Here is a 10,943-nt window from a genome sequence, read left to right as displayed (position 1 = left end):
CACTGGAGCAGGTTCCCTGCTTCAATATACAACCTTTCCCTTTGTGCCATATTCTTGGTCTCTACTAACTTTCTTTTATACATGCCTAAAGCCTTGAGAACCCTGGGCTGTGGCAGGTGATTAAGCTCCCACTTCAGTCTCACAATTGGAAACTAGGATATCAATCATGTGCAACATTTCAAGAGAAGGCAATTTGTTTGGAGCCTTTCATGGTCAGGGTTTATGGAACGGGATCATATCAGGTGTTACAGCAATAAGTATATGCATTTTAATAGAATAGATCCTTTTTCCAACAGACTCTTATATGGAAGCCCAATACCCAGAATTTGATTAACAAGCTGCTGCTTATGACAGAGCAAGGGGGAGGGGGGCAGGAACCAGAGCCCCATCCGCTCAGCTCAACTTCTCTTGCCCTTCTCATGACCCAGGTTACCTCCTAAAATGACATTTCCAGGGAAAGCAGTTAGCAATCCCAACTCAGAACAACTTAAAAGTACGTTAACTATGTGAAAAAAAGGTAAATATGTTACTTGGTAAAATATGTACAATGTAAAATACGAGCAGTTATCCTTACCTGCATGCTTGTAATACCAATAAAATCCTAAGTAGATTCAACCAGGCAGAACTCAGCAACCATCTTCATCATCACCACCATCATCCTCATCTACATTTAATGAGAGTTAACCATGAGTCAAGGATAAGTGATTGACATATATTCTATCACTCAATTCAAACAACGATATCATGCAGCCAGTATTGCTAGTGTCCACAGGTTAAAGAACTTGTCCAAGGTCCCCTAGCTACTGGGTAGGAGGGGCCAAGATGCAAGGCCAGATCTGCTGGACAGTCTTCTAGCATGCTCTTGGCCACTGTGTTGTATTAGTCCCCATAATAGGTACTTGTGTCCTTCTTTATATATTTTCTTAATTTTTTACTTGAGTTAACCACTTATATAATAATAAAGATATTTTCATTAGAGACCAAAACAGGACAGAGTGTGGGGGGTGAGGGGAGACCCTGCTCCTTAAGTCCAGAAGTGGGCAGAGCAGGGATGCCCTGGATAGCTCATCTAGCTGGGGTCACCATGGAGGTGACCCTACATGTCACAAAGGAAGGGCTCAGAGGACATTCCTCACGCCAAAAAGGCTCATCTTAACCAGGCAGGTTCATCATTCTTCATCATCTTCTTCCCTTCCTACTCATCAGAAACGTTAGAAAAACGTATTAGTCTTGATATAATCAAGTATTGTCAGATAACCATTCTGAAAAGAAGGGAGAGGGAAGGGGAAGTGTAAGAGGACTAAAACTCCTAATTAACCAAAACAGACCATGACTAAAGTCAATGAATCAACAGACAACAGTATAGGTACATTATTTAGGAATATGAAGGAAAATATTAGCAGAAACAGATCAAATTAAACTGTTCTCTGGGGAAGGGACAATGGAGGAGGCCAAGAGGCTGGGGCATGAGAGATTGCTGAATTTTTTATAATCATTTTAGCACTATTTGGCTTTTCAAATCAAGTGCAAATATTTGATTTGTAAAAAATGACAAAACAAAATAATAAAACCTACCCTCCTTAGTAATCTCCTTTAGCTTAATGGACTCCAGGAAAGACTTCAGACAGAGAGAATGTGGTTTGATGTGGCTTGTGGAGCCTTGAGATCTGAGACACAGCAGACAGGAGGTGTTTGGGGAAGAGCACTGGATCTTGAATCAAAAGACCTAGGTTCCAATCTTGGCCTTGGTGTTCCACGCTCTGTGGCCTTGGGCAATATGCGTAATATCTCTGAGCTTCTCTACCCCATAAGGGCAGGCATGCAGACCCCATGTAACCAAAAAGAGAATTAAATGATGTAAATCCCAACCCAATGATGCAGACTAACCTCATGGTGAGGCTACAAGGGGTAGGGACCTGAGCAGTCTGGGCCAGGTAGGTCAGAGCTGTGGGAGGACTGAGCCCTGGATAAGAGATGCAGGTTGCTCACCCATGAACCAGGCATTGAGCCCAAGCTCGAGTCTCTAAACTTGAGCTAAAATTTTCTCCTCCCACCACCGTGTTACCAAGTTCTCTGAGAACATGGAGTATGTTTTAAGTTCTGTGGATTCAAGAGAGAGGTGGTAACCCAGGTGTCCATCTACAACCCTCTGTGAGAGGCTCACCCATATCATGAGCCCATCTGACACAGCATGGGGACTCTTGAACAAAGTCCTCCCTCGAGTCTTCGAACTTAAAATAATCTCCAAATCACTTAGCCTTAGAATCAAACCTAGTGAAACCTTAGACCCAAGAGAGAAATCTCCAACCCTTTCTCCACGCCAGGATCCAGCTCACCACTAAGTCAAGCTTTGTCACAGATGTGGTCACAGTTACCATTTTAGGACAAGAAGGTCCAGCTTCCCAGGAGGTAGCCCAGCATGGAGCCATTTTTTCCAGGCTCTGAGCATTGAGAACTCACAGCCCAGGAGCTAGCTGCTGAATGCCTGGCTGCCAGGGTCCCTTTTTCCCCTCCTCCAACTGGAATCACAGCCTGCACGGGTTAGGGGTGGGAGAGGTCTGGCAGGTCCATACTCCCATGGGTCGGCTATCCCTGTTATCAGAGAGACCCACGCACCATCAGACAGCACTGTTCTTGCTGGTATGTCACAATGTGGAGAGGTAGGAAGACACCCTGGGAAAAAAGAACCCGAAACAAGACTCCAGACTGGGCCCAAGGCACTCCCACCAAGACAGGGATAAAATGGGGACTGAAGTCTAAAATCTCTCCAAGGTCCTGGGAACATAGCCTGCTCTTTGCATAGGCAGCAGGTGGGAGCTGATGATACGGGCCTGCAGATTCACTCCCCCCAAAATTAAGTTTAATCTTTGGCACTTCATACTTGGCAAGGGTTAATCACAATGTCAATTAATGCAATTATTAAATTAATAAAATACCCCTGGTTCAGAGGAAACCTCAGAGAGACCAGCTTTGATTCCATGAGCACAAGGTAAGGGACCCAAGAGGGAACACAGCAGAGGGAGGGTTCGAGGAGTAATTACCAGTGACTAAATGTCATTTTCCTTGAGTCAAGTGATTCTCATTTTATTCAAGTGTCCTGGAAATGATGATGAAGGTGTGTTTTTTGTTTTTTTTTTCATTTTGGGGAATTTCTTTTTTGTCCAACAAATAATTTTCAATCATCTGCTTTTAAAAGTATTTTGCAATTTCTAAATAATTTTTTAAAAAATCAGGCTGACACTGCCAACTCCTGATGGTTGGGGTTTTCGGAATCACCTACAGAAAGAGGGCTGTTCCGCCGAGAACCTGTGTGAGAAACTGGCCTGTATATCCTGTGCCCAGAAGCATCTGTTTCTTCAAAGATGTAGCCAGGGGGCTCAGGGTATGAAGCCAAGCACCTACCCAAATCCTTGGGAGTAAAGCTGATCGTGTATGTGGTCTGGCCCTCCACAGGGACATTTGCTCGGGGACTAGACCAGAGGGGCTTACAGCTTTTGGTATTGATGGGTGGGTGGGGCACATAGTGGGCCCTGGTGGTGGTCAGGCAGTCCAAGGGCTCGGTGGGACGGTTCAGCTGGGGAATGGGCTTGACTGGCTCCATGCGCACGCTGGCCCACTGCTTGTAGTCATCTCTGTTGGTTGTGGAGCTTTCGAAGCGGGCACCTTTCTTGATGCAAACCACTGGTCGGCAGGACTGAGCTGGAGCCCCCTTAGGGTATGTGTAATGGGATTGCACTGTTGTCAGAAGGTCCATCTTTTCTTCAGGAGGGACATAGGGGACAAGAGGTTTGGAGAACAATTGGGGCGTTGGCCATGCTTGGTACTTATCTCGAAACTCAGTGGTGTTACAGAAAGGTGCGTCTAATCTGCAGGACCTGACTGGAGGTTTCAAGCTCTTGGCTGGCTCCCCCATCAGGCCCCGGAAAGACTGTTTGTGGGTGGTGAGGCTTTCAAAGGGGATTTCACAGGGTTTGAACTTCTCTGCCTCATACACAAAACGCTTCTCAAAAGGGTGGGCCACGTAGCTCATCTTGTAGTTAGTCAGATCCTCCAGGGGGATGTTACAGACCTTGGGCATGGCTGGAGGCTTACAGCTCATGGTGTTCACTAGTCCCTTTAAAGAGTAATCATCCTGGTGTGTGGTTCTAGTATCAAACCTAGTAGATTCTGGCCGGTAGTTGTGTTCTGGACGAATTAGCTCTCGTCTTGGTTGGTTCCAGGGTAAATAATCAGCTGAAAATAAAGCAGAAGTGGTAATTATTCATAATTCAATTCACTCAACCTGCATGTATTCCAAGGGGTCTTCAAAGCCATACACTAGTCTTCAGTGAGATGTTCTTTGTGACAAAAGAACAGAGTAGATCTCTACCATCACTTCACTCAAGGGCTTGATATTTCAAATTTATGGTATCTGAGAGTTACTGTGCAGAAGAGAAAAATTTATATCACACCCTACAATGCTGTACACAGGTATTTTAGAGGGTCCATGGCCGTGGGAAGATCCAGGGAACCGATTCTAGCAGAGATGTCACACCACTAACTTACTCTAGTCCAAGAACAGTTCCACCCCTCTGTGGGGAAGGTGCCCTCTCTGAATCAGCACAGAATGACTGGGAAGATGCATGTGATACAGTGAGACAGGGGAGTCACAACCCACAACTAATGGGCTGCCAGCCAGACCAACCAGGCCTGCCTGGTGTGCATGGGAAAACTGCCATTGTGTCCCTCAACCCATACATCTAATCCACACAAATCCAAGGGAATAAGGGCATTGTATTGGCTGGTGAGAGAATAGTAGCAACTGCCTCTTATATAGCGTTTATTATATCACAGACAGTATTCGTGATGCTTTCTGTGTTAACTCTTTTAATATTCAGACTTCCCTAATGAGGTGGGTACCATCAATATGCTCATGTTAGAAATGCAGAGAGACTAAGATACTTGCCCACAGCCTAGTCTGCCCAGATGGATCAGGCATGGGGGGCCGGGGGGGATTAGAGGGGTGATGGAAGCCCCAGGATAAAACACCACAAACTCCCATTGTTCGTAACAATGGTTTAGTAGTGTTTCTTAAATAAATACTTTTCAATTTTCTGTATGCCTTTGGTTTCCTGAGCCCTAAAATGGTTGATTTTTTACTGTTTTGTCCAGTTTTATTGTTGCTTTTGGGGCAGAGCATTTGCCAAGTTCCTCACTCCACCACTTTGGAAGTCCTGACATCCCCTTCGCCCCCAGACACACTCTTAAGTTTATTTTAGGCTAATAATACTACCAACTATTTATTTTAAATTGGCTTCATTTTAATTGAAAATCTAATCTTTCTCCAAGAGCCATTAATGGCTCTATCAGCATCTTGAAAGCATTAGGGGGCCTCAGAGAGAACCATCTTGCTGAATATAAACCACATGTTTCCCCGTCAGACTTCAGGCCTCCCTGATATGGGGATATCTACCTGTAGATGCCTACACACTGCCTCAAGGTCCATGGGGGTGGGAAGGACAGGGTTTTTCTGGCCCTCTTCCATGATGGATGAAGTGATCAGAAAACAGGGTCCTAAGCTGAAAGTTGCCTCATGTAATTTCTGATACCCAACAATACAGTTTAAACCACATTATTATCCAACCTTCTAACTTCCTCCACCCAGCATATATTACAAAAAAAACCTCCACAAGACCCTGAAAACCTCAGAATTCCACATGACAAACTGTTCATAAGCATGAAAACCATCAGTAAAGCCCTTCAGGGCCAGGGTGTCATGTGGGTAATTGGCAAGAACCTCTTTAAAAGGGATTCCATTCAATAATGTGTCTCAAAAAAAAAAAAAACTTAGCTAAACCTAAAGCTGAGCATCAAGTAATTACACTCTCAATCTTTCCAATTGCACAGTGTTTTGAAAATGTCAAAATTACAACCAAATGCTGCTGGAGCATATTTTACTGGTGGTTTTCTAGTAGAGGTGCTGGCTATACGAGTGGAAAGGGGAAAGTTTGCATATTTTCCCTGTAGAACCATAGTAAGTGGAGCATATAGATATAATATAGATGGAACCCATTGAAATACACATATTTAATGAGCTTGGTCTTTGGTTGTTTTTTCTTCCCCCTCTTTGGAAGGAAAATCATTGTATGGCCATAAAACCATAAGGTTGCTATGGAAAAAACTTACTAAAGCAGCAAGTTTCCACAAGAGACAAACAAGTCATCAAAAGGTGATACTCCAGCCTGGCCAGCATGGCTCAGTGTTTGAGCATCAATCTATGAACCAGGAGATCACAGTTCAATTCCCAGTTGCAGGCTCTATACCCAGTGGGGGCACATGCAAGAGGCAGCAGATCCATGTTTCTCTCTCATCGATGTTTCTATTTCTCTCTCCCTTCCTCTCTCTAAAAATTAATAAAAACATTTTTTTGAAAAAGGTGATACTCCAAGAGATAAGGCAAGGGCCCCTCACACATACAAGAGGTTGTGCAGGACTTATGCAAGGGCAGAGTAAATGCCATGGGTCTTCCCCAAGCCTTCACTCCAGCTCTTGGTCAGGACCCACCGAGTAATCGGCTGGGTGAGGATTTGTGCAAATCCATTGCCACACTGTGTCACCGGAGCCCTTATAAACAATGGTCCAGAACCGCTCATTAATGCACTTCCTCGCTAAGCACACCTTGGTAATGTCATCCCCTTTGTAATGTGCTAAATGCTGGAAAAACATATGCTGGCCATTCAAGGCCCAGTTTTGGAAGCCATTATATATGATAGGGGAGTAAGGGAGCAAAGCAACCATTTTACATTAATAGAATATGTTAAGTATATATTATTCCAAAAAACTACTAAGACACATAGGTTGCTAACAGGCACCTGTGGATCAAATCTAACTATAAGTACATTTCATTGGCTACATACTGATTTGTTTGCTTTTACATCTGCATTTCAAGGGGAAAAAAGGAGAAGAATATAGGGGTTACTCAATTTTAACTTTGTCAATAGGGGAAAGCCAGCCACTGTTTCATTTTAGCAGTGGAACACTATTCTCTGGTTTGCAGAGGGAAATTTTAGATGTAGCTGTTTGGAGGTGAGGAATTTGGGGGTTGGTGGGGGAGAGATTAAAGCATATGTATTAGGTTGTTGTTTTCTGTGTGTTTGAGTATTTTGCTGGAATAAAGATGGAGGACTGTCTTCAAATAACAACAATGGTCTACTGTGCCTTTGCCAACCCCTAAGGCAAGCAAGGAGCATTTCTCATTCCCAGACCTGTCCTTGCACCTAGGGAAGGGTGGGGAGGGGAACTGGGCTGCTCACGCAGTTGCTCTAAAGAGCCTCTAACTAAGCCAAGATTCACAAATCCAGGAGGGCCATAGAAAGGTTATGGAGGAAAGGAGAGTTTGTAGCTAAAAGTGCATGCTCCCTCCCCCATCAGAAGTAAGGGCTCCTTCCTGCCTGCTCAGTGTCCATGGTGCCCATTTTTTGCCTTGCGTAATCACTTGAATGAAAAGGAATCAGGAGGCAAGAGTGCCACGACCATGTACCTGGTACTACTGACTCCTTTGTAAACCATCTACTACAGTGCCTGCCTTGTTGGGTGTAACTGGCAAAGAGAAAGATAGATCCTTGCCCTCTTGGAGCTTACAGTCCGGCCAAAGAGACAAATGTTAAGGGGGGTGAGGGGTGGAGAAAATTATGCAATGAATTACAAAACAGGGGAGTACAGGGCACTCTGAGAGCATCTAACAGGATGTGTCTAGTCTGGCAAGGAGTCGGGGATAGGTCTGGAAAGGCCTTGAAGGGTGTGACATTTCTGCTACTCACTGAAGAGCAAGTGCTAGACAAGGCAAGGGAGGAGGGCTCTGTAGAGAGGAAACAGCATGTGGGACATGTCCTGAGACAGAAAAGGGATGGAGGAAAGGAACTGAAAGAAGGTCCTGGGGCAGAGCAGAGGGGCGCTGGCAGGAGGCACGAGAATCTGCAAGGCATCAGGAGTTGGAAAAGGGTTAGGGTTTTATCCTAAGAACCATGATAATTATTTGAGGACTTTTTTTTAAAATAAATCTTTATTGTTCAGATTATTACAGATGTTCCTCTTTTTTCCCCCATAGCTCCCCTCCACCCGATTTCCCCCCCACCCCATGCCCTTAACCCCTGCCACTGTCCTCATCCATAGGTGTAAGATTTTGTCCAATCTCTTCCTGCACCCCTCACACCCCCTTCCCCCCAAGAATTGTCAGTCCACTCCCTTTCTATGCCCCTAATTCTATTATATTCACCAGTTTATTCTGTTCATCAGATTTTTTTATTCACTTGATTTTTAGATTCACTTGTTGATAGGTATGTATTTGTTGTCACTTTGTTGTTCATAATTTTTATCTTTACCTTTTTCTTCTTCTTCCTCTTCTTAAAGAATACCCTTCACCATTTAATTCTGGTTTGGTGGTGATGAACTCCTTTAGCTTTTTCTTGTCTGTGAAATTCTTTATCTGACCTTCAATTCTAATTGATAGCTTTGCTGGGTAGAGTAATCTTGGTTGTAGGTTCTTGCTGTTCATCACTTTGAATATTTCTTGCCACTCCCATCTGGCCTGCATAGTTTCTGTTGAGAAATCAACTAACAGTTGTATGGGTACTCCCTTGTAGGTAACTGTTTTTCTCTTGCTGCTTTCAAAATTCTCTCTTTGTCTTTTGCCCTTGGCATTTTAATTATGATGTGTCTTGGTGTGGTCCTCTTTGGATTTTTTTTGTTTGGGGTTCTGTGTGCTTCCTGGACTTGTAAGTCTATTTCTTTCACCAGGTAGGGAAAGTTTTCTGTCATTATTTCTTCAAATAGGTTTTCAATATTTTGCTCTCTCTCTTCTGCTGGCACCCCCATAATTCAGATGTTGGTACGCTTGAAGTTGTCCCAGAGGCTCCTTACACTATCTTCATATATTTGGATTCTTTTTTTTGTTTTTCTGGTTGGTTGTTTTTTGCTTCCTCATATTTCAAATCTTTGGTTTGATTCTTGGGGTCCTTTGGTCTACTGTTGAATTTCTGTATATTATTCTTTATTTCAGACAGTGTATGCTTAATTTCTGACTGGTCCTTTTCTATTTTTTTGGCATTCTCATTAAGATCCTTAAAGGTCTAAGTTCCTTGGAGGTTTCTAGAAGGTTCTTGAGTAACCTTGTAACTGTGGTTTTGAACTCTATATCCAGTAGTTTGCTTTCCTCCATTTCTTTCATTCGTGACATGTTTCTTTGTTTCCACATTTTGGCTGCTTCCCTGTGTTGATGGAGTGGATTTGTGTGGTAGGTGACCTATAGGGCCCAGTGGTTCAGCCTCCCCAATCACCTGAGGTGGACACTCTTGGTGCACCCCTTTGTGGGCTGGGTGCACAGTCTTGTTGTAATTAAGCCTTGATTGCTGTTGGTACACTGGGAGGAATTGACCTCCAGGCCAATTGGCTCTGAGGACCCGCTGTGTCGATAATGGAAGAACTGCTGTGCAGGACTTGCTTCAGTGGGGCTTGGTGCTCACTGAGTCTGCCTCTTGAATGTGTCACTTATGGATGTGAGGAGTTGAAATCTGGTGTCGTCTCACACTGACCACTAGGTACACTGGCTCCTGAATCTCCAAGGAGATGCAGGTCAGCTACTGTCTTAGGCCACCCAGCAGGAGCTGATTTCTCCTCTTTGCTTGGTGTTTGGAATTTTTGGAGCTGACCCAGCTGCAGTTTGTTAGGTTAAGCTGCTAAGGGGCAGGCCATTCATATGCAAAAGCCGCTATGCACAGTTTGGGTGGGTTTGTAAATTGGGTGGGGCAGGGTCTCAGGGAATCACTAGGCGTGGCAAACAGAGAAGGCTGCCAGTCAGCCCTCTCTGCGTCTCCACGTTTCCGCATCCCAGCGTCCCGCACCCCAGCGCAGTCAACAATGATTCCTGTGAGCACCTCTGCGAGAAAGCCACCCTCACTTTCTGACCTGATGCCAGACATCCCACTTATTCCCGTAGGAGTCTGGGTCCCCAGAGTCTCGCCAGAAACTGGAGTTCAGAGCAGTCAGGAGCTTGTGTCTCCCTTCGGATTGAAAAAAACAATGCACCCAGTCGCCAGCCCGATTCGCGCACCTCCGTACCTCTGCTTTTCCACGCCTCTGCACGTCCTACCCGGTCTCAATACTCTTTTCTCTTTCCTTCTAGTTGTAGAACTTCTACTCAGCCAGCTTTTCTGTGGTTCTGGGTGATAGATGTTTTGTCTTTTAGTTGTAGTTTTGGTGTGGTTGTGAGAGGCAGCACATACAGGTGTATACCTTATGCTACCATCTTGGTTTCTCCTATTTGAGGACTTTTAAGTGGAGAAGAAATCAAGTGAGATGGCCATTTTTAAAAGCCCCCCTGGTTCCTTTCTGTGGAAAATGAGTAACCGCTGACAAGACAGGAGCTCTGCTCAGATGTATGCCCAGAGAAGGCAGAACTGGGGCTTTGCTAGGAAGAAGCAACTAAAGAACAGAAGAGAAAGGACACAAAAATACAACATGGAATAGGCCACATGGGGGACAGACACAGGCAGGGCTGATGAGAAGAAAGACTGAAGTATCAGTGGACTGAGGTCCCAGTGAGGCCAAGGACTGCCGATGGGAGTGGGTAAGAGAGCAAGCGGAAGGACGATGTTGGGGTGCGCAAAGGCAGAACCATTGCTGGGTATTACAGTGTCCAGAATGTGGCTTGGCAGAAGGTAGTTATGGAAAAAATGGACGAGAATGATAGCAATGATAAGAAGGTAGAAAAACGAAGACCACATTGCTGAAGAGGTACTGAGTCCCAGCTCCTAGGAGAAGCAGGGAAGCTCAGCCACAGGCAAAGTCTTCTAAAATATAGATTTAGAGTTCCTGGAAGGGCTTCAAGAACATTCTACACTTTCCCCAAACCCCCCATCCCCAAGCCTCCCCACTCCTTGTGCCTAAGTGTTTGGCTTGACTACATA

At 44.7% G+C, this 10,943-nt stretch overlaps 1 protein-coding gene across 1 annotated transcript in view; it reads right to left on the bottom strand.

Annotated features, from left to right (window-relative positions):
* Positions 1–3,143: 3,143 nt before the first annotated feature.
* The window catches only part of SAXO1 (stabilizer of axonemal microtubules 1), an 86,158-nt gene continuing 78,358 nt past the window's right edge, over positions 3,144–10,943 (bottom strand). Inside the window, exon 4 of the mRNA XM_080671462.1 lies at positions 3,144–4,233. Coding sequence (XP_080527588.1) covers positions 3,230–4,233 — 1,004 coding nt within the window. The 3' untranslated portion in view covers positions 3,144–3,229. The remainder of the gene's footprint in view (positions 4,234–10,943) is intronic.

Source organism: Plecotus auritus, assembly GCF_963455305.1.
Source record: "Plecotus auritus genome assembly, chromosome: 5".
NCBI lineage: Eukaryota > Metazoa > Chordata > Mammalia > Chiroptera > Vespertilionidae > Plecotus > Plecotus auritus.
This window is presented reverse-complemented; position numbering and strand designations above follow the sequence as displayed.